At 48.3% G+C, this 23,693-nt stretch overlaps 3 protein-coding genes across 6 annotated transcripts in view; all 3 read left to right on the forward strand.

The window, feature by feature from the left end:
• LOC120754938 (UDP-glucuronosyltransferase 1A1-like) overlaps positions 1 to 22,135 on the forward strand; it is a 59,969-nt gene extending 37,834 nt beyond the window's left edge. For 3 of the 4 annotated variants that reach the window (XM_058421304.1, XM_040069266.1, XM_040069264.2), the window contains exons 2-5: positions 18,111 to 18,242; positions 18,349 to 18,436; positions 19,154 to 19,373; positions 21,098 to 22,135. In XM_058421304.1, coding sequence (XP_058277287.1) covers positions 18,111 to 18,242; positions 18,349 to 18,436; positions 19,154 to 19,373; positions 21,098 to 21,395 — 738 coding nt within the window. In that variant the 3' untranslated portion in view covers positions 21,396 to 22,135. Of the gene's footprint in view, positions 1 to 2,117; positions 2,970 to 18,110; positions 18,243 to 18,348; positions 18,437 to 19,153; positions 19,374 to 21,097 lie in introns of those variants that run through there. The other variant, XM_040069265.1, reaches the window with a different exon arrangement.
• Positions 396 to 1,307, forward strand: LOC120754854 (UDP-glucuronosyltransferase 1A1-like). The gene is made up of 2 exons (XM_040068892.1): positions 396 to 1,247; positions 1,299 to 1,307. Exons 1-2 carry the CDS (start codon positions 396 to 398, stop codon positions 1,305 to 1,307), a joined length of 861 nt encoding a protein of 286 aa, XP_039924826.1.
• Positions 4,733 to 5,647, forward strand: LOC120755014 (UDP-glucuronosyltransferase 1A1-like). The gene is made up of 2 exons (XM_040069496.1): positions 4,733 to 5,587; positions 5,639 to 5,647. Exons 1-2 carry the CDS (start codon positions 4,733 to 4,735, stop codon positions 5,645 to 5,647), a joined length of 864 nt encoding a protein of 287 aa, XP_039925430.1.
• Positions 22,136 to 23,693: the final 1,558 nt, after the last annotated feature.

Consider the following 23,693-nt stretch of genomic DNA (forward strand, 5'->3'; position numbering starts at 1 on the left):
AAAGGAGACACCTCTGCTAGTCCAAAGGGTGATGTGCATCTAACACATCTCCTACATGTGAAAATCTCCTGAGACTGCAGAAAATCCAGCCAGAGGCAAGGAGTCCAAAGGGCAGTCCCAGAGCCACACCTGCCTCCTTCTTGGGGTACTCTTTACTGTTCTTCTGATAGGGATAGATGGGAGGTATCTGGTGATTCTATGGACTTTGCAGGAGTTTATGCTTGTTCTGCAGCCTTTTATCATGTCAGGGATTACATATTCAGTGCCCAGCACATAAAATAAGGATCCACAGTTGCGCTGTGGCAGAGATTTCTTGCAAGAGTGAAGTGGGTGCCAGTGCTCCAGGGCTGCCACAGGTTTCCTTCCCTGGAGGCACTCACCTGATCCCTGCAGGAATGGCCCCGGGGCTCAGCGCTTCTCCACCTGTTGTGGTTCTGCTCCTGTCCCTGCTGGGTCTGGCTGCTGCTGGGAAGCTCCTGGTGGTGCCAGTGGACGGGAGCCACTGGCTCAGCATGAAGGAAGTGCTGGACATGCTCCAGCAGAAGGGACATGAGGTGGTCGTGGTGGCACCTGAAGTCACTATGCACATCAAACCATCAAAGAACTTTGTGATGAAAATGTATTCACTCCCCTACACACAGGAAGAGATGGAGAAAGATTTCAAAGCATTTCTACACACTTCATTTGAAGAAGGATCTTTTCTGGAAAGATTTATTAAGGTGTATGAAGGTATGAAAAAACTCAGTAATTTGTCAGCTGCTTGCTGTCAACATCTGCTGCAAAACAAAGAGCTCATCAGATACCTTGAGGAGAGCAAGTTTGATGCTCTTCTTACAGACCCTGTAGTACCTTGTGGTGTGATCCTGGCTGAGCATCTTTCACTGCCTTCTGTGTATTTCCTACGAGGAATCCCATGTGGGTTAGATTTTGAAGCCACTCAGTGTCCCAATCCTCCTTCCTATGTGCCCAGGGCATTTTCACAACTTACAGACCGCATGAGCTTTCTCCAGCGAGTGAAGAATCTCCTGTTTGACACCCAAAACCTTTTCCTCTGTGATTTTGCCTTCGACCAATTCTCAAAACTGGCTTCGGAGTTCCTGCAGAGGGAGGTGACTGTGCAGGATCTCTTACGCAAGGGCTCAGTCTGGCTCCTCAGGCTGGAATTTGTTTTAGACTATCCAAGACCCTTGATGCCCAACATCATTCCAATTGGAGGAGTACATTGTGCTCACAAGGGGCTCTCTCAGGTGGGTCACACTCTATCTTTAATTTGTGCTGTGATGGATTTCTGTCTTCAGGAGGCTTGAGTCCTGTGTTGCTGATGGGAATCAAGTTCCCAATTTGGGTGGTTGGATGTAGGCTCATGAAGTTTTCTCTCCTTTTCCATTTGTAGGCAGCTGTGCTGTACCTTCTCACGTGTAAAGTGTGCTCTGCATTTGCTGTTTTCGTGTCACATATTCAGGGAGGTTTTGTGTAACTCTGTGTAACTTGGTACTCTCTTAGTGAGTGATGAAGGAGTCTGTGGGGCTGGCAAAGCCTTGCAGTCAGGTGTAATCCCTAAGTACCAAACTGTTGTAGTTGCGTTGGGTGTTTACTGAGCAATGCACCTCAGGCTTCTGTTCTTGTTGCCTCACTACGTCTTTCTTTGCCGATGTATTATTCTGCTTCTTCACCTGGCTATTTCCAAACCTGGAATCCAGAGGAACGTGGTAGCTTGGGGACTCTCATGTTCAGAAGCGGCCTCTGTATTTGCAGGCAGATCTTGAAAAATTTTGGCTTGGTTATGGTTCTGTGCAGTCTAGCAGCAAATTGTATGAAGGGGATTGCCTTCATATGGCAGGTGGTGCTAAAAGTTGACAGCTGACAAAGATTTTGTTATGAAACATGAGCCTGATCTGGTGCATCCCCCACATTTATCAGCTGCCTGAACTCTGCTGCTGATTGTGCAGCCTATTGACACACTAGTGATTACTCATTTACCACACAGCAAACAAAATAAGGATCAAAAGTTAAGCTGTGGCACAGATTCCATAAAAGCGCAGAGCAGCCAGCAGTGCTCCAGTGCTGCCCTGCCACAGGTTTCCTTCCCTGGAGGCTCTCACCTGATCCCTGCAGGAATGGCCCCGGGGCTCAGCGCTTCTCCACCTGTTGTGGTTCTGCTCCTGTCCCTGCTGGGTCTGGCTGCTGCTGGGAAGCTCCTGGTGGTGCCAGTGGACGGGAGCCACTGGCTCAGCATGCTGGAATTGCTGGACGTGCTCCAGCAGAAGGGACACGAGGTGGTTGTGGTGGCACCTGAAGTCACTTTGCACATCAAGCCAGCAAAGAACCTCTTGATGAAATTGTACCCAGTCCCTTTCACTCAGGAAGAAATGGATGCAGTTCCCCAAGGATTAGTACAGGACGTATTTGAACAAGGGACTTTTCTGGAAAGAGTTACAAGACTTTATCAACGGGCAAAAAAAAACTCTGCTTTGTTCCTGGCCACCTGCACACACTTAATCCACAACAAGGAGCTCATGAGGTACCTTGAGGAGAGCAAGTTTGATGCCATCCTTACAGATCCTTTTCTCCCCTGTGGGCAGATAGTGGCAGAGCACCTTTCCCTGCCTTCCATGTTCTTCCTACAGCAAATGCCATGTGGTTTGGAATATCAAGCCACCCAGTGCCCCAATCCTCCTTCCTATGTCCCCAGAGCATTTACAGACCTTACAGACCACATGACCTTCCTCCAGCGAGTCAAGAACATGATCTATGAGATCCCCAATTTTTTCCTCTGCGATATTGTCTACCAACCTTATGCAGAACTGGCTTCAGAATTCCTCAAGCGGGAGGTGACTGTGCCAGATCTCCTGCGCCAGGCTTCCATTTGGCTCATGAAGCTGGACTTTGTCCTGCACTTCCCAAAACCCTTGATGCCCAACATGGTTTTGATTAGTGGAGTGAACTGTGCCCACAAGAAGCTAAATCAGGTGGGTCACGCACTGATTTCCCTTGTTCTTGCAGGCTTTGGAAATCTCGGGGAAGCTGAAACACAGCTTTGGTCAGAAAGGTGGATTTGCAACTGCTCATGCTTTGTAGAGAGGTGCTGGTTCAGGAGTCTGAGAAGGGTTATCAGAGTAGAAAGGTGGAGAAAGCATTGTATATGGAATTAGCTCTGGGAGACTCCCCATTGATCCTGTGCCTCTGCTCCAGGCCAAGTTTGGTTTGCAGTGGGTTCCTCAGAGCCTCTTTCAAGCCTCGAGCTTGTGATGCAAGACATACCTTGAATTGAAAATGTGTTCATTTGTTCTCTGTTCCAATCTGGCTGATTTCCTCTACAATTCTGTCCTTGTTTTTTTTCTTTAATGTTGGATTTTCATAGGCTGTCATAGGCTCCTCAAACATTGTCATCTGGAAGGACACTTGAGGTCTCTCTGAGAACCTCCTGTCAAAGCATGTCCAGTTGATTGGTGGAAAAAAGACTACACAACTATTAAGAGTTAGTTGAAGAGTAGGTATGTATTTTGTCAGTAGCGGGCGCGATGCAGATCTTTCCTAAAGGCATGTGCAACTCCAAAGATGTACCTTTCTCTACTTATTCTCTAAGATATCACATACGCATTAGGTAGTCTATGCATATCCATCACCTAACTCCGCTTATTCTCGCTTTGTATTAAAATTCGCTTATCAGTGTTTTGCGCCTGCGCAATGCCCTCTGGTAGTCCTCGGTGGTCTTCATGATGAAGTAATACAAGTCTTCCTCTCATCTGAACTTTTTACTCCATCCTCTTGCGTATGCTCACTGGATTCTTGGTCACAGTTTGAGCCCCAAGTCTAGCCTTGGCCATAACAGACTTTCTCATCACCGCCTCAAGCAGACAGTTTCTTTCTTATCCTCTAGCCTCACATTCTTTTCATCTTGCTGTTGGAAGCAATAGCCTTGCTTCCTCGGTCAAGCCCAGCATATGTTGAGCGAGAGACATTGTTCAGACTATTACACCTAATTGATCACTCTTTGACTTTTAGCCCCCATGTTTCACAGTTAGATTAGGATGTTCCTATCTCTGCTTTATCCAGTTTTAAGTGTCCCAAAAATCTCTAATTTTGGGTAACTTTGTGTAACTTGGTACTCTCTTAGTGGGTGATGAAGGAGTCTGTGGGGCTGGCAAAGCCTTGCAGTCAGGTGTAATCCCTAAGTACCAAACTGTTGTAGTTGCGTTGGGTGTTTACTGAGCATTGCACATCAGGCTTCTGTTCTTCTTGCCTCACTACATCTTTCTTTGCTGGTGGGATTTTCTGCTTCTTCACCCGGGTATTTCCAAAGCTGGAATACGGAGGAAGGTGGCAGCTTGGGGGATCTCATGTTGGCAAGCAGCCTCTCTGTTCACAGGCAGATCTCAGAACATTTGGCTTGGTGATGGCTGTGTGAGGTGTAACAGCCAATTCCAGGGGTCTCAAGGGGCTGCAGTGGCTTGGCAGGTGGAGTTCGAAGGTCAAAAAAGTGCCAAAGGTTTTGTTATAAAAGATGAGGTTTATCTGGTGCATTCACCACATTTATCACCTGCCTGAACTCTGCTGCTGGTTATGCAGCCTTTTATCACACCAGTGATTACAAATTTACCACACAGCAAATAAAGCAAGAGTGTAAAATTGGACTGGGGCACAGATTAATTAAAAACGTGGAGCGAGCACCAGTGCTCCAGTGCTGCCACAGGTTTCCTTCCCTGGAGGCACTCACCTGATCCCTGCAGGAATGGCCCCGGGGCTCAGCGCTTCTCCACCTGTTGTGGTTCTGCTCCTGTCCCTGCTGGGTCTGGCTGCTGCTGGGAAGCTCCTGGTGGTGCCAGTGGATGGGAGCCACTGGCTCAGCATGAAGGAAGTGCTGGACATGCTCCAGCAGAAGGGACATGAGGTGGTTGTGGTGGCACCTGAAGTCACTATGCACATCAAACCATCAAAGAACTTTGTGATGAAAAGGCATTCAGGCCCACTCAACAACCAGGAAGAGATGGAGAGAGATTTCAAAGCATTTTTATACTCATTATTTGAGGAAGGATCTTTTCTGAAAAGATTTCTGAAAGTGTATAAACATATGAAAAAACTCGGTGATTTGGCAGTCAGCAGCTGTGAACATCTGCTGCAAAACAAAGAGCTCATGAGCTATTTCGAGGAGAGCAAGTTCGATGTCCTTCTTACAGACCCTGTATTACCTTGTGGTGTGATCCTGGCTGAGCATCTTTCACTGCCGTCTGTGTATTTCCTACGAGGAATCCCGTGTGGGTTAGATTTTGAAGCCACTCAGTGTCCCAATCCTCCTTCCTACGTGCCCAGGGCATTTTCACAACTTACAGACCGCATGAGCTTTCTCCAGCGAGTGAAGAATCTCCTGTTTGACACCCAAAACCTTTTCCTCTGTAATTTTGCCTTCGACCAATTCTCAAATCTGGCTTCGGAGTTCCTGCAGAGGGAGGTGACTGTGCAGGATCTCTTACGCAAGGGCTCGGTCTGGCTCCTCAGGTTGGAATTTGTTTTAGACTATCCAAGACCCTTGATGCCCAACATCATTCCAATTGGAGGAGTACATTGTGCTCACAAGGGGCTCTCTCAGGTGGGTCACACTCTATCTTTAATTTGTGCTGTGATGGATTTCTGTCTTCAGGAGGCTTGAGTCCTGTGTTGCTGATGGGAATCAAGTTCCCAGTTTGGGTGGTTGGATGTAGGCTCATGAAGTTTTCTCTCCCTTTCCATTTGTAGGCAGCTGTGCTGTACCTTCTCACGTGTAAAGTGTGCTCTGCATTGGCTGTTTTCGTGTCACATATTCAGGGAGGTTTTGTGTAACTCTGTGTAACTTGGTACTCTCTTAGTGAGTGATGAAAGAGTCTGTGGGGCTGGCAAAGCCTCGCAGTCAGGTGTAATCCCTAAGTACCAAACTGTTGTAGGTGCGTTGGGTGTTCACTGAGCAATGCACCTCAGGCTTCTGTTCTTGTTGCCTCACTACATCTTTCTTTGCTGGTGGGATTTTCTGCTTCTTCACCCGGGTATTTCCAGAGCTGAAAACCAGAGGAACATGGCAGCTTGGGGACTCTCATGTTGAGAAGTAGCCTTTCTGTTTGCAGACTTGTCTCAGAACATTTTGGCTTGGTTATGGCTGTGTGAGGTGTAACACCCAATTTCAGAGGTCTCAAGGGGCTCCAGTGGCTTGGCAGGTGATGCTCAAAGGTGACAAAAGTGCCAAAGGTTTTGTTGTAAAGATGAGGTTTATCTGGTGCATCCCCCACGTTTATCAGCAGCCTGAAATCTGCTGCTGGCTATGCAGGCTTTTATCACACCAGTGATTACAAATTTACTGCACACCAAATAAAGCAAGGGTGTAACATTGGACTGGGGCACAGACTGCATAAAGGCGCAGAGCAATTGCCAGTGCTCCAGTGCTGCCACAGGTTTCCTTCCCTGGAGGCACTCACCTGATCCCTGCAGGAATGGCCCCGGGGCTCAGCGCTTCTCCACCTGTTGTGGTTCTGCTCCTGTCCCTGCTGGGTCTGGCTGCTGCTGGGAAGCTCCTGGTGGTGCCAGTGGACGGGAGCCACTGGCTCAGCATGAAGGAAGTGCTGGACATGCTCCAGCAGAAGGGACATGAGGTGGTTGTGGTGGCACCTGAAGTCACTATGCACATCAAACCATCAAAGAACTTTGTGATGAAAATGTACTCGGTCCCCTATACACAGGAAGAGATGGAGAAAGATTTCAAAGCATTCTTTCAGGTTTCATTTGAAGAGGGATCCTTTTTTGAAAGATTTCTTAAAGTATACAGAAGTATTAAAAGAATCACTGACTTGGAGGTCTCCAGCTGTGAATGGCTCTTGCAAAACAAAGAGCTCATCAGATACCTTGAGGAGAGCAAGTTTGATGCCGTCCTTACAGACCCTTTTTTACCCTGTGGGTCAATACTGGCAGAGCATCTTTCACTTCCTTCCATGCATTTCCTACGAGGAGTTCCATGTGGGTTAGATTTTGAAGCCACTCAGTGTCCCAATCCTCCTTCCTACGTGCCCAGGGCATTTTCACAACTTACAGACCGCATGAGCTTTCTCCAGCGAGTGAAGAATCTCCTGTTCGACACCCAAAGCTTTTTCCTCTGTAGTTTTGCCTTCGACCAATTCTCAAAACTGGCTTCGGAGTTCCTGCAGAGGGAGGTGACTGTGCAGGATCTCTTACGCAAGGGCTCGGTCTGGCTCCTCAGGTCAGAATTTGTTTTAGACTATCCAAGACCCTTGATGCCCAACATCATTCCAATTGGAGGAGTACATTGTGCTCACAAGGGGCTCTCTCAGGTGGGTCACACTCTATCTTTAATTTGTGCTGTGATGGATTTCTGTCTTCAGGAGGCTTGAGTCCTGTGTTGCTGATGGGAATCAAGTTCCCAGTTTGGGTGGTTGGATGTAGGCTCATGAAGTTTTCTCTCCCTTTCCATTTGTAGGCAGCTGTGCTGTACCTTCTCACGTGTAAAGTGTGCTCTGCATTTGCTGTTTTCGTGTCACATATTCAGGGAGGTTTTGTGTAACTCTGTGTAACTTGGTACTCTCTTAGTGGGTGATGAAGGAGTCTGTGGGGCTGGCAAAGCCTCGCAGTCAGGTGTAATCTCTAAGTACCAAACTGTTGTAGTTGCGTTGGGTGTTTACTGAGCATTGCACCTCAGGCTTCTGTTCTTGTTGCCTCACTACATCTTTCTTTGCTGGTGGGATTTTCTGCTTCTTCACCCGGGTATTTCCAGAGCTGGAAACCAGAGGAAGGTGGTAGCCTGGGGACTCTCTTGTTGAGAAGTAGCCTTTCTGTTTGCAGACTTGTCTCAGAACATTTTGGCTTGGTTATGGCTGTGTGAGGTGTAAAACCCAATTTCAGAGGTCTCAAGGGTCTCCAGTGGCTTGGCAGGTGATGCTCAAAGGTGACAAAAGTGCCAAAGGTTTTGTTATAAAAGATGAGGTTTATCTGGTGCATCCCCCATGTTTATCAGCTGCCTGAAATCTGCTGCTGGCTATGCAGGCTTTTATCACACCAGTGATTACAAATTTACTGCACACCAAATAAAGCAAGGGTGTAACATTGGACTGGGGCACAGACTGCATAAAGGCGCAGAGCAATTGCCAGTGCTCCAGTGCTGCCACAGGTTTCCTTCCCTGGAGGCACTCACCTGATCCCTGCAGGAATGGCCCCGGGGCTCAGCGCTTCTCCACCTGTTGTGGTTCTGCTCCTGTCCCTGCTGGGTCTGGCTGCTGCTGGGAAGCTCCTGGTGGTGCCAGTGGACGGGAGCCACTGGCTCAGCATGAGGGAAGTGCTGGACATGCTCCAGCAGAGGGGACACGAGGTGGTCGTGGTGGCACCTGAAGTCTCCTTGCAGATCAAACCGTCCAAGACCTTTGTGATGAAAATGTACCCAGTGCCTTTCACGCAGGAAGAGATGGATGGAATTTTCAAAGGGTCAATAAAGGATTTATTTGAAGATGGATCTTTTCTAGATAGATTTATTAGACAGTATCAACAGGCAAAGAAGACCTCTGCTTTGTTCCTGGCCACCTGCACACACTTAATCCATAACAAAGAACTCATCAGATACCTTGAGGAGAGCAAGTTTGATGCTGTCCTCACAGACCCTTTCCTACCCTGTGGGGCAATAGTGGCGGAGTATCTCTCCCTGCCTTCTGTGTACTTCCTACAGCAAATGCCATGTGGTTTTGAATATCAAGCCACCCAGTGCCCCAATCCTCCTTCCTATGTCCCCAGAGTATTTACAGACCTTACAGACCACATGACCTTCCTCCAGCGAGTCAAGAACATGATCTATGAGATCCCAAATTTTTTCCTCTGCGATATTGTCTACCAACCTTATGCAGAACTGGCTTCAGAATTCCTCAAGCGGGAGGTGACCGTGCCAGATCTCCTGCGCCAGGCTTCCATTTGGCTCATGAAGCTGGACTTTGTCCTGCACTTCCCAAAACCCTTGATGCCCAACATGGTTTTGATTAGTGGAGTGAACTGTGCTCACAAGAAGCTAAATCAGGTGGGTCACGCTCTGATTTCCTTTGTTCTTGCAGGCTTTGGAAATCTCGGGGAAGCTGAAACACAGCTTTGGTCAGAAAGGTGGATTTGCAACTGCTCATGCTTTGTAGAGAGGTGCTGGTTCAGGAGTCTGAGAAGGATTATCAGAGTAGAAAGGCGGAGAAAGGGTTGTATATGGAATTAGCTTTGGAAGACTCCCCATTGATCCTGTGCCTCTGCTCCGTGTCAGCTTTTGCTGTTGTTATGGTGCAAGACAATTTCTGATTTGAGAGGGTCTCCATTTATGCTCTGGCTGATTTCGTCTACAACTGTGGGTTGGGGGTTTTTTGGTTGGTTTTTTTTTTTCTTTCCATTCCTTAAAGAAGGATTTTCTGTGCTTTGAATTGTCAGAGGCTCATAAAACATTTTCATCTGGAAGGCCATTAGAGGTCTGTCTGAGAACAGCCTGTCAAAATATGTTCAGGTCAAGGTTGTTCCTTTCTCTGTATTGTCAATTTTTAAATATCTCTTATAGTGAACACACCTTATTATATCCAATTAATTCCTGTATCCTGTTCAAATTTTCCATGTTGCAGCTTATGAATTGTTATCTCTTATCCTGTTAGTCAATGTCATTTTTTCCTTAACTTTTCATTATCTCCTGCAGTCATGCTGTAGTGCCCCTGTCTTGTGGCATGGGATTATCCCATTCCAGAGGAAGAACTTTCCATTTGCCTTTGCTGACCTTCATGAGGCTTTTATAGGCTCATTTTTCCAGCCCGTATATCCCAGGCTAGTGATGCTCCTTAGTTAAATTTTCATCCAGCATTGAAAAAGCAAAGTATAAGTTACTTTATTCTTCTAAAATGAGTGTTGGATTCATGCCAGCCTTTTTTTAATGTGTTTTCAAGTAGATTTTCTGGTTTGCCGTGTATCTTCATAGATTCTGTTTTTAATAATAATTATTCCTGTTGGGTTTTTCAGATATTTGCTTTATAAAATGCTGAGATGAGGCTGAAATTTCAGAAAAAGCCCAATCTCACACAGTAAAACTGGAGGATTTTTAAGGGGATTCAAACTTGGCCCTCAGGCCAGAAAAGGAGAAAGTGTACAGCTAAACCTATGAAAATAATTATGGCAGAGGTCTGTAAAATCTGGAAAATCATAGCTAAAGGTGCAAGGGGATCCGATAGTTTCTCCCAATATTTGTCCTATGACTAACACTGAAATGCAGCAAGCTTAGAGCAAAAGAGGGGGATATTTTTTCACACCATGCCCCAAAAGGAATCCAAATCAGCCTGTCAAGAGCCACAGATTTTCTTTTTTGTAGATACACCCACTGAATTTAAAAGGGATTTAGGGTGTTAAAAAGAGGCACAGGCTGCCTGCCAGGGTTTGTAGGCTTTATAGGGAGCATAATCTTGGATTCCCTTAGCTCGGATATTTACTGTACTGTTTCCAGCTTACAACCTTGGCACTCTGTTCTGTACTTGTGCTTGACTTTCTCCTGCTATCTCACCTTTGGAATGGGCTGGACCTGTGGACTTCAATCTCTGCACTTGTAAACACATGAAGGGTGTTCATGTGCTGCTCAAAATCCAGTGCCACAACTTCTATGAACTTTTGCTGAAATTTCCTGAACTTTTTGAGTTGGTGGGGTTTGTTTTGTTTTGTTTTGTTTTTACTTTTCTGAGCTTGGCCTCGAGGGCTTGGGTTGAAGCTTTGGGGTTTTGACCTCTTTAGTGTTGTTTTATAGAGTTTTGTATTAGTGTCTCACAGATGATACACACTTGGCTGAAATGTTAGCAGAACTTCACTAGGAGGGAGTGATTACATACCAAATAACCAGATAACAGATTTGAGAGGCCTTTATGCATGGTAGGAGTGTTTCTTCAACTCAGAGTTTACTACTTGAGGACGTACTGCCACCTTAAGGGTTGTTTAATGCTGCTTCAACTCATTATTTGAGATCTTTTTACCACAGAAATGTGGAAATACAGCCCTGACAGGTGAGAATCTCTTCCCTCCACCTCCTGTAGTTTTCTGGTCTTTCAGTGCTACCCTACTGCCAGCTAGAGCTCCACAGTTCTGCTTCACCAGCTGCAGAATAGGACTGCATCAAATCACAGAACTGTTAAAGTTGGAAAAACCCTCTAAGATCAGAGTCCAACCATTAATCCAGCACTGTCAGGTCTACCAGCAAACTGTGTCCTCAAGTGCTACATCCACACATTTTTTGAACACTTGGCTGTGACTCCACCACTGCCCTGGACAGTGCTTGACAACCCTTTCCATGAAGAAATTTTTCCTAATATCCAATCTAAACCTCCCCACTAATGTCTGAAATTCCTTCCTATTTAGTGCATTTTCCATAAACATTACAGTCCTTCTTGCTGGCTTTTAAGAACCCCTTTTCTTTAAAAGGCCACATGTAGGATCTCCTCTCCAAATAAACATTTTAGGATACACTTAGTCTTAATCTCGGAATAACACTAAGGATTAGCCTTGGAGTGTATTTATCACACTGAGGTGCCTTTGGCAAAGGTAGCCATTTCATGGATCAGACTTCCCATCATTCCTACCTGCTCCAAGAGAACTCTTCCAGGCCTGGAGAAACTGCTCAGAGTTCTCTGTTCAGATGCACTCTGTTCAGGAGTGCTTGGCTGGGGGGGTCTAAAAGAATCTGTCTTTTCCAGCCAGCTCTTGTCCAGTTACCATTCGCATATCTTGTATTGCTTTTGTAAACTTGCAAAGTTTTGGCATCCAGCTTTTCCCTGTCCATGTGGAATATGCCTTAATGGCAGGTGAGATCTGCTTGGCCAGGCCCTTCTGTCCACGAGTGTGGACTTACATACCTTATACCACAGCCAAGCCATCTGAAATTTGGGAAAGGGACTGTTATTAAGAACTTTCAAGCACATTTGTCCTATAGCCTCTCACCCCAAACTCCCGTGGCCTCTCTTGAGCAAGAGCCACATATTCTGCTACATCATTGCTTTTCAGAGAGATGTTTAGCCTTGAGCCACTTACCTGTGAACTCTGATGGCCCCTCTTGAGCACAAACTGTGCTTTCTGCTGTATCACTGTTTTGCTAAAAAAGGTGAAAGGTGGTTGGTTAATGTGTTACCCAAACTTTGGTGACTTCGCTGCTCTGTGTGCCAGCTCCTGCTAGCCATGGAGAACATTCTCTGTGAGCTCCAGCCACCTTCCTGAGCAAAGGTTGGGGGTTTAGGTCTTGCGTGTCGACGGTGCAACACAATTCTTGTGATTGTAAGCTCTGTGTAGTGGCCATAAATTTGATTCCTGACTTGAATCTGGCCTCGGACAGTTGAGTACACAGTGAGTCACTTGAAGCAACCCCGGCACAGTAAAACTCCTCCACGAACACTGCTTTTTCTGCTGATTATTCTGAATAATTCAAGATAGCTTAAATGCATAGGGAAGCATAGGTGCCTCAACAGCACTTTAATCAAGGCTTTTATCAGCAATGTGGTCTTTGAACTCCAATAACCTGTATCATTTTGTAGAGATAAACATTATAGTCCACCACGATATAAATGAGGTACAAGGAGATTTTTCTCCACATGCTGCTGAACAACATAAGGAGGAGCAGCCCGTTTCTTTTCCTGCCCCACGGTTCATAACTGCCCTAACAGTTATGTGGAGGCACCAGGTACATGCTGGGCTTGTGCTTTTCCTGGCTTTCTGGAATCTGGCAGACAGTGGGAAGCTCTTGGTGGTGCCTCAGGATGGAAGTCACTGGTTGAGCATGCGTATGGTCCTGGAGAAACTCTGGGAGAAGGGGCACGAAATCGTGGCCGTGGTTCCTGATGCTGCCTTGTTCTTGAAAAGCTCCCAGTCCTTCACCATCAAAACATATTCAGTGCCTTACACCCAGGAGTTTGTGGACCGATCCTACCAGGAGCTGGGGGAAAAGAGCTTTCAGTTAACACTCTCAGTTTTACTCAGCAATATCTCAGAGATGACCAACATGTTCTCTTCTGCTTGTCGGCATCTCTTATCTGACAAAGATCTCATGAAATACCTCCAGGACAGCAAATTCGATGCCATCATGATGGACCCTGTGCTGCCCTGTGGGCCAATTCTGGCTGAGTATCTCACCCTCCCCTCTGTGTTCTTCATGCGTGGCCTTCCTTGTACCTTAGACTACAACGCCGCGCAGTCTCCCAGCCCTGTATCCTATGTGCCCAGAACCTTCTCATCTGCTTCCGACCACATGACGTTCCCAGAGCGTGTGAAGAACTTCCTAATTGGGCTCTCAGAGCCTTTGCTTTGTCACCTCTTTTATTTGAACTACAAGAGCTTGGCCTCCGAGTTCCTGCAGAGGGACGTAACCATACAGGAGCTGTTCAGTCAAGCATCAGTTTGGCTGATGAGATACGACTTTGTTTTTGAGTATCCGCGCCCCATCATGCCCAACATGGTCTATATTGGAGGTATCAACTGTCAGCAAAAGAAACCACTCTCAAAGGTTTGTCATTGCTTTACCGTGAGGGTGGTGTTGGTGCTTGTTCAAGATGTGCTTTTGCTTAAGTGTTTCCTGTAGTGATATTTGCGCTTGAGGCAGGGTGTGATCAAATCCCAGGATGGCATGGGAGTGGGAATCTTAGGCTTTGAGATGATTACAAGGCTTGCTGAAGGGTTTCTCTCCAGGAGAGCTTAGGTCGAGTTGTCACCATCACTCGTGGCTCTATATCCAGGTAAATGACGAAATAATTCTAGGTCAGAGGATTTCATATCCCTAAGGGATGTGGAATGCCAGTTAATTTCAAAAGACTTGATTGCACAAAAATTGGAAATAAAGAATTCATTCTGTGGATATGCCCAGGCACTTTTGCTGTGCCACTGAACATGAAGCTGGGTGAAGCACAGAGTATCAGGGGAGGGGGAAGGGAAAGGTTCTTCCCCCAGGGCTGCTGGAGCGCTGCCCATGCTCCCCAGGGATTTGGCACAGCCCGAGGCTGCCAGAGCTCCCGGAGAGTTTGGACAGCACTCCAGGGATGCATAGGGTAGGATTGTAGGGGTGTCTGTGCAGGGCCAGGCTTTGGATCACTGATCCATATGGGTCAGGATTTTCTGACTGAGGATATTCCATGATTCCATGTGCACTAGCAGCCCAAAACCAAGGGCGTGCAAAGACGGCAGAGGGAGCTCTGTTGCCTCTGGATTTGTGCAAACAGCAGTGGAAGACAGCAAATAAGAGGATGGTCGGGAAAGGAAGCCTTCAGGATTGTAGCTACTGTCCCTTGTTCGGATTCCCCTCGTGCTGTGCAAATAATGCAGATATCCCCAGTTTATTCTGCTTTCAGAACAGCAACAGCAGGAGTTATTGCTCACCTTACAAAACTTTACTACTGTAAATTCAGGGCTTTCACTTTGATAACTGCTGTGACAGAGCAACAAATCTGGAGATAAACTTTTACAACCCACTCCCTATCAAACCTCTGTCAATCTTCGCTTCTCGGTTACGCTCTGGGGGGACAAAGCAATCCAAAGGTCAGATCTGTGCCGTGTTCTATGTCCAGTCAGTGCAGTGGACTCCAGGCAGGGGGTTGATCATTAACTGGATGTTAATGCTGTAGTGATTGTTGGGTCAGTCCCACTCGTGGCTCTCATTCAGCCTCTCAGCCCCACAGACAGCTGGTCACTCCTCCCTCCTACTGTCAATCCGAACATTCAGCTTCACCTCGCGGCACCCACTCACTGAAAGCATTCCCTGCGCACAGATCATAAACCCAATATTTACCCACAGTTAAAAATTACCCCAGTTTCTGCCTGTTAAAAATTAAAAACCCACCTCAGTTAAAATTCAAGTGGGAAGCACCCCGCAAGTCATTCCTCGGCCACAGTTTCACTGCCGTTTAAAACTTTGCTAGCGGCACCGGGGAAATGGTTTCTCCAAAGCCAGGATTTCTTTCTCTTGCCTCTTGGGCTGTGTTTTTCCTCCTGCTGTGGGCCTCTGGTGAAGGTGGGAAGCTCTTGGTCGTGCCCATCGATGGCAGCCACTGGCTCAGCATGCGCCCGGTCGTGGAGAAGCTCAGGGACAAGGGACACGAAATCGTGGTTGTTGCGCCGGAGATAAATTTGCGGATCCATTCATCCCCGCTTTACACTTTGAAAACCTACCCTGTGTCCTACACCAAGGAGTTTGTGGAAGCAGAGTTCAAACAGATGGGCCACAGGAGTTTCACACCTCAGCCCTTCTTGGAAAAACTCTCCAAAATTGCCAATTTTACAAACATGTTCCTGGAGTCCTGCAAGCGTCTCCTGTCCAACAAAGAGCTGATCCAATACCTCGAGGGAAGCAAATTTGACTCCGTCTTTATGGATCCCTTCTTCCCATGTGGGCAGATATTGGCGGAACATCTGTCCCTGCCCTCCGTGTACTTCCTGCGGGGGCTGCCGTGCAGTCTGGAGTTCCAGGCCACAATGTGTCCCAGCCCTCCTTCCTACGTCCCGCGGTTCTTCACGCGCTCCACGGACCACATGTCCTTCCGGCAGCGCCTGGGCAACCTCCTGGCCGCCGTGGGCAGCTCACTGGCCTGCTCTGTCCTTTATTCTCCCTATGATCCCTTGATCCGGGAGTTCCTGCAGCGGGAGGTGACCGTGCCCGAGCTGTTCAGCCACGCCGCTGTCTGGCTCATGAAATACGACTTTGTCTTTGAGTACCCCAGGCCCCTCATGCCCAACATGGTCTTGGTCGGAGGCATAGGCTGCAATCGGGAAAACAGATTACCCCAGGTTAGTTCCCGTTTTTTGCCCTGGAGTTTACCTGTGGGTGCGCTGTGAGCTCTCTCCAGGAGATGGAGCTCCCAGGCTGGAGTAAATGATGCCCGGAGAAAGTGGCTGGGAATGCATTTTGCACCGCTGCATGCCTTGAGCAATGAGGGAAAAGTTACTTTTGTGGGACACCTCTACATTCTCAGTCAAACCCGCACAGAAAAAAAAAAAAAAAAAAAAAAAGAAAGAAGCCTTTTTCTTTTCAATTTTTCCTATCTGTTTCCATTCCCTTTTCCTTTCTTCCTCTCTACAGCTTCCTTAAGAGGGACAGTGGAAGGACAGCTCCAGTCTCTGCTCTCTGTGGCCAGGGACAGAACCCAAGGGAGCCACTGGAGCTTTCAGGGCAGGGTCAGGATGGAGATCAGGAAAAGGTTCTCCTCCCAGAGGGTGTTGAGGCACTGAAGAGGCTCCCCAGAGAATGAGCATGGCCCCAGGCTGACAGAGCTCCAGGAGCTCTCAGGGATGCATGGAGTGGGATTGTTGGGGGGTCTGTGCAGGGCCATGGGTTGGACTGCACGATCCTTGTGGGTCCCTTCCAGCTGAGGATGTTCCATGAACTTCAGACAGTTCAGACATGCCCGAATGAAATCCCCGCCACCAGTGAAGCAGCACTTCTCCCACTTTTGTGTAAAATACTCTGCACTGTAACTGTATTTTGCTTCAATTCTGCCAAAATTCCTCAGTATGGGATATCTCCCACTTTCCATTAAGATATCCTCCCATTTCTCTTATTTTTCCACAGGTCTGCACTGCAGATATTTTGTAAAAGTATGAGCAGATGCTGATTAAAACCACTACTAAAATAATCTATGTATCCCCAAAGTAGGGCTGAAAAGAACTTCCTCATAGTACGAGAACTTCTGAGCAGAAAGTCAGACCTTGGAGCTAAAAAACATCTAAAAAAGCAAAGTAATGTCCCACAGAATATAAATAGGATTAAATATGCCCTGAGACAGCCACAAAAATATGGAAAAGAGCGTAAACGGACAATCAGTCCCTGATGTCCCTCCCCATGGCAGGGGGTTGGAATGAGGTGATTTTTAAAGTCCCTTCCAACCCAAAGCATTCCATGGTTCTCTGGTTATCCCCTCAGATCCCAGAGATAACATGGAAATTGCCAGACTTACAGGAGCATTTAGTTCATTGTATTCCCCTTATTTAACTCTGATGCCTACGACAATTTCCTCCAGTTTTGCCTTTCCTTCCTTGGCTCAACCAAACAATTTTCTATTTCAAAGAATTTTTGCTCCAGCCTTGGGCTGTTTTTTTCTGCTTCATTGGAATCCTTTTGTTCCTGGATTCCAGTGCTAGATCTCCTTCTATTATTTAAATCACTCAAACAAAAGAGAGACAAAACTGGCAGCAGTTCAGTGTTATCATACCCAAAGCAGATACAATAAACCCAGACATCAGAAATTTGAGTTACCTGCTGTCAGAACCCTCTTCCAGGATTTTAATTCTCTCTTGCAGCTGCATGGCCTGAAAGGAAGAACATCAGCTCTGAATCTAGGCTTGGGTTAAATGTGCCCATTTTTACTTCCCCAAGACTCATTTTCTTTAGGAACATAGAACATCTTGGGCTGGAAGGGACATTAAAGCCCATCCAGTCCCACCCCCTACCATCAGTAGGGGCACCTTCCACCATCCCAGGTGGTTCCAAGCCCCATCCACCCTCCCCTTGGACATTTCCGGGATCCTGGGGCAGCCACAGCCTCTCTGGGCAGCCTGTGCCAGGGCCTGCCCACCCTCGCAGGGAGGGATTTCTTCCTGATATCTAACACAAAATTCCCCTCTTTTTATTTGAGCCCATTATTCCCTGTCCCATCACTCCAGTTCCTCACGAAGAGTCCCCCTTCAGCTTCCTTCTGGGCCTCTTCAGGCACTGGAAAGGGGCTCTGAGGTCCCCACACAAAAATCTTCTCTGCTCCAGGCTGACCAACCCCAGTGTCCCAGCCTGTCCCCATAGCGGGGGTGCTCCTGCCTCTTTGTCAACTCCATGGTTCTCCTCTGGACTTGCTCCAACAGGTCCCATGTCCGTCTCATGTTGATGACCCTGGATCTGGATGCAGGATTCCAGGTATGGTCTCAGGAGAGGGGGAGAATGCCCTCCCTGGACCTGCTGGCTGTGCTGCTTTGGAAGCGGAACTGTCAGTAACGACTCGTTTTCCTGGTCCTAATTACATTGTGCTCACTGCTGGTTCTGTTGCCTTTCCAGAGAGTTTTGTGGGAATGTGGCAGCAACTCCAACCTCTGATAAGAGAAAGGGCTTTGACTAAAGGCTTGCTTTCCTTTGGCAGGAATTTGAAGCCATGGTGAATGCCTCTGGAGAACACGGCATCGTTGTCTTCTCACTGGGCTCCATGGTGTCCGAGATTCCCATGAAGAAAGCCATGGAAATCGCAGAGGCCTTGGGAACAGTCCCTCAGACGGTACCAATTCCCTCTTCCCCTTCCAGCAGAGCAGCTCCATGCTGTTCTCAGGCGCTCCCTTCCTTCTCCTGCTGGGATCTGACGTGGGCTTTTCTTCCCTTGCCAGGTCTTGTGGCGCTACACGGGCAAGGCACCCCCCAACCTGCCCAAAAACGTGAAGCTCGTCAAGTGGCTGCCTCAGAACGACCTCCTGGGTAGGTCTGACACACCATGGTGGTGCTGGTGCTCCAGGGCTGCTCTTGTGAGGCCCCAAGGGCATCATCCGTGGGTCAGGTGTGAGTTACCATCCCTTGACCCATCACTGTGGGACACAAACCTTCCTTGCAGCCTTTGCTGTTGGAGCCAGGGCTTGTCCTTTAGTAACTTAGCTGGGAATCACCAAATTATGAAACAGCTCTGTTTGAAAAGGTTTTTCCAACACTTCAGGACCGGTCAAAGATGGGAGTCTTTATGTCTGACTAAGCAGTCTCAGCACCCAGCGGTGTTTTTGTCCCGTCTTCTGGCCTGAAAAGAAACTTCACGGTCCTCGAGGGAGCGCTTCCAGACAGGTCTTTGGGCTTTTAAAGTGATGGAATTGTTGCCAGGAGAGCATCTGTTGGTAAGAGAACAGGTTCAGCTGTGAGAGACCTTCACTACCATGGAAGAGATGGTGAAAACTAATCATAACATCCTTTTGAACCTCTCCTGGCTCTGGTTTAATCCTGAAGTTGGAGGATTACCCAAAACCAAGACAGAGGTCTACAGCACTCCAGTCCCTGAGTCTGGCCACGAGGGGTGATGCTCACAACAGCCCCAAATCCTTGATTTATCCCAACTGCGGCCCTTTTTTGTGCATGTTTCTTTTCCCCAGGGACACGTTGCCGGGAGTCAACAATTCCAGGAGCTAAGCAAGCCTGTGTTTCCCTCCACAGCTCACCCCAAGACTCGTGCCTTTATCACCCACGGAGGCTCCCATGGTGTTTATGAGGGAATATGCAATGCAGTGCCCATGGTGCTGATGCCTCTGTTTGGGGACCAGATGGACAACGCCAAGAGAGTGGAGTCCCGGGGAGCAGGGCTGACGCTGAACATCCTGGAGATGACTTCCAACGACATTTCCACCGCCCTGAAAGCAGTGATCAACGATAAAAAGTCAGTACCCGAGGCACAGCCTTCCCCATTCTTACCATGTAGCCCCCAGCACGCTCACTTCCAGCTTAACACAGCGTTTTTCCTTCCTAAATGGCTCCTTTTATCAGAAGTATGGATTTGATAGCAGCTGCTTCCACGGAGGAGCTGATGCTCGCCCCGGGTTGACTTCAGGCTCTCCCCTTTAGGGGACAAGAAGTGGCTGAGAAGGGAGGATGCAGGGAGCAGGGGAGATGGTCCATGAACGCAATGGAAGAAATCAAATTGCCAAAAAAATGTGTCACTTTCTCAAAGCCAAGGCAGTGACGGAGAGGACTGACACAAGTGGCAAACAGCTTTTGTTCCCAAGCCTGTGGTAACACAGGTCGGTGGGGAGTCTGAAAAGGGTTTGTCAGACATATTTATCACTTATTTATCTTACAGGTGAGTTTTGTCTGGCTTTTTTTCCCCCCCTCAGTGCTCACGAGGAATTCTGTGAGCACAGAGAGATGCTGCCTGCCTCTGCAAGGCTGGACAATTCCAGCACAGAACAGGAGGAACATGCAGGGACGCACTGAGGAAGCCCAGGGTCGATCACAGTGCTGCAGTCAGCACGCCCAAGGGGTTTAAAGGCAGAACAGAGATTTCTTTCGGACATAAGAGCTCTCCTCTTCAAGCTCCCATTCGTGGATGTCAAGGATTAAGAAACTCCACCACATTCCTGAGAAACAGCAGCTTATTGACATTGTTTCCTACCCAATTTTTATGGCAATAATAGCAATAACGCTACTACTAACAAAAAACAATAATAATGCTGCTGGAAAAGCTGGTCAGCTTTTCTATCCCTTTCAGCCAGAGACCTTCACCCGAGAGATTTTGCTGAGAGCCCAAAATGAGCATTCCCTCTTTTTCTTTTAAATTTTTGTCATTGGAAACAGCACTTCCTGGGCCTGTAACTTTGCCATTATCCTTCTCAAGGGGCTCAGTAGCACAAGAGCCCAGAGAAGCTGCAGCTGCTCCACCCCTGGAAGTGTCGTGGATGGGGTTTGAAACAACCTGGCCTAGTGGAAGGCGTCCCTGCCCATGAGGGATGAGCTTTGAGGTCCTTCCAACCCACCCCACTCTGTGGTTCCGATGCCTTGGAGTGGCTTCCTAGAACAGAGGATAGACAGGATTAAGAGAATAAAGTGGGTATTTAAAAAAGGTTGGGTGTTTCTCTGGTCCAAGGGTTTTCCAGAAGCTTTTCTTGTCCCATCTGGGGCGCCTGAAAACTGATGCCTTGGAGTGGCTACCTAGAACAGAGGCTAGACAAGACTGAGAAAATAAAATGGGTGTTCATTAAAGGCCTTCAATAGATACACCTTGGGCAGCCAGAAGCCTCCCAGAGGCTACACCCAAGATAGATGGTGGTCAGAAGTTTTTCAGACAATTATGAGTTTGGCCCGTTTACATAGCAGGGGTTAATCCTTCGATTACAGCTTCAGGTAATGAAGTCATATACCCCCGGTTTGCTCCCCCCACAATTCACTGTTATTTACATTTTTTCAAGTCCTGAGGCAATAAGGTGTCCTTGAGTTTCAGGCCTAGAGGGCTTTTATTTTGTCTGAATAGAACAGGAGAACAGTAGCCGACAAGCTAAGGAGTTTTAGAGTTACACCCTAAAGCAGAAAAGCATAAAAGCTAAAAATCCTAAGGCATCAACCCCACGCTTGAAGCGCCACCCCTCTCCCAACGCCTTCTCTCTGCAGGTACAAGGAGAACATCCAGCGCCTCTCCGACCTGCACCTGGACAGACCCATCCACCCTCTGGACCTGGCCGTGCACTGGGTGGAGTTTGTGATGAGGCACAAGGGGGCCCCTCACCTGCGCCCCGCCGCCCACGACCTCAACTGGGTGCAGTACCACTCGCTGGACGTCATCGCCTTCCTGGCGGCCGTCACGCTCCTCTCCCTCTTCATCTCCTTCAAGTGCTGCCTCTGCTGCTGCCGCAGGTGCTTCTGCAAGAAGGGCAGGACCGGGAAGCCCGCCAAAGCCAAGTCCCACTAGCACCTGGAAACCGTGGTGGGTGACGAAGCTCCTGCTCCGGACCCAGCGTTGGGGTCAGGGAACAGCTAAAATTTCACTGCAATGAATAGAACACTACGATTTTTCAGTCAAGGAATCATAGGGATCCCTTGAAATAGCACCATGGCAAGGGTTGTCCCACTGATCTAATTTTGGCCTTTTAATTAAGGATGGTTGTTAAAAATGCCTTGTGTAGGAGTGCTGCAGTCACTTGGGAAGGTCTGAGTGTGGAATCCAAGGCCCCTGGCTTCCACCTCTCAGTGTGCAGAGGACTCTCTGTGACTTTTTCTTTTAACCTGCAGCAGAGATCTGTGGGGATTTTGGAGGACTTTAGGTGAACCATCTGGTCAGATTTCTGTTTGAAATCTCTGTGTGGCTGCTGCTGTCTGAGAGGCAAATGTTGTACCCTCGTAATTTCTGTCACGCAAACCAAGCTTGATGCACAGCTTCTTGTGTGTTTACAAGACCCTGAAGAAAACCAAGGTTTCTGGCAGGGAAGCTGCTGGAAAACCACTGGTGTTTCCCCCAAATTTCCCATCAGGCAGATGTGGTTTGCCTGGAGGTAACCTGCTGATGAAGACATCTTTGTAAGCATTCCTTATAGACCTCCACAACTGATTTGCTCTGTGTAAGTGATGCTCAGGGAAAGACCCCAAACCCCATCCCTATAAATAAACCCCAAATACTAAAAATAAAGGCTGCTGTGTTTCCTGTCTTGAGAATTATTGGGGGGATGCTTGTTTGTTCATGGAAAAAGAGCTGGAGAAGGGACAGACTCAATCCCCCATGGTGTAAAAGCCACCTTGATACACAAGCCCCCTTCGTTCCAGTCCCTGCTGCCAGGTAACTTGGTCCTTCCTGAGAGGTGATATCCTGAGGCTGCCACAGCTCCCAGGTGAATATTCTGGGCTCTGAAGCGGGGATCCCAGTACATCGGGGCAGCACAGGCGTCCTGCCGAGTACCTGCTGCTGCTCTTTACTCTGGCTGTTTGGAAAAGTGGGGATTTCAGAGGAAGCTGTGTGAAGTTCAAGGCTCTGTCCTCAGCCTGTCCCCACAGCCCATGGACATCCACCCCCATCCCATCCAGCACTTTCCTTTCCTTGCTCCTGCCTACCACACACAGAAGGAAACCTTTCTTTGGAGTGTGCAGACTCCCCACGGTGTGTGAGGGCTGACCTGCTTGGAAAATGCAGCTGCTGCAGCTCCACACGTTCCTGAGGTGACAGCTCCGGCTGTCCCCGAGGTTCTGGTGACAGCAGTGCAGCTGGAAAGGAGACCCTACGAGACCTCTGGGCTGTCACAGTACAGCCACAATGGCTTCAGTCCTCTCTGAGCATCCCTGGCTCCCAGCAGTGTCCAATGCCAAAAAAAAAAAGCAACCCCACACCTCTTCAAAACGTCCTTGAGATGTTTTCCGAGTGCCCTGCTGCAAACTGGCTCTGGATCAACCCAGCGACTTTCTCTGCATGGACAAGGGGAAAACTCTTTGATTTCAGATCAGAGGAACACAACAGAGAAAAAAAAATATAAAAATATCCCTGTTCCAACCCCCTAGTGCAGGGGAAATAAAACCGAAAGGAAGGAAGTCAAAATGCCCATCCCATGACTTATTTCATTTCAGAAATACTTTTAACCCAGCCAAAGAGAAGCAACAGCAGAAACCAGGTATCCTCCTCTTCTTCCTCCCTTCACTCTCCTCACCCTCACCGCTTTATCCTGCTCAATATTTTCCCTCGGAGAAAGAATGTGCCGGGCCGGGGCTGGACCAGCACGCCAGTGCCCAGCAGAGGACACTCTGGGATCAGGAGCCGGGAAAAGGCCACTCTTCCCACCAAGCCAGCCCCGGTGGGTGGCTGGAACCCCACAGGGGCTTGTTTATGCCCCGTGTGCTCCAGGAATATGGACACTGCTGCCAGGAGAGGATTTCCAGAGCCAGCTAGGAGCCGAAGCGCTTGGGACAAGTGGCTGTGGTGCAGAGGAAGGAGCTGGGTCATGACCATAGCTTGCGCCCCCCATACCTTCCCAGGGGAAGGGATAATCTGGGGACCATGTCCCCTCTTATTGCCCCTTCATTGGGGGCCATACAGAGCCAAAAAACCAGGGCAGAGCCTCCAGCCCCGCTTCCCTTACTGGGAGGTGGAGAAATGCACAGCCACAGCCCAGTTTAAAGTGCCAGAGCTGAGACCGGGGCACCTTCTGGAAGGGGAAACTGAGGCAGGGCCAGCCATTGCTTCGAGCTCCCCAGAGCCCCCAGGCACTGCTGGCTGGGCTTTTCCAGC

This window comes from Hirundo rustica, chromosome 7 (assembly GCF_015227805.2).
Source record: "Hirundo rustica isolate bHirRus1 chromosome 7, bHirRus1.pri.v3, whole genome shotgun sequence".
NCBI classification, from domain to species: Eukaryota; Metazoa; Chordata; class Aves; order Passeriformes; family Hirundinidae; genus Hirundo; species Hirundo rustica.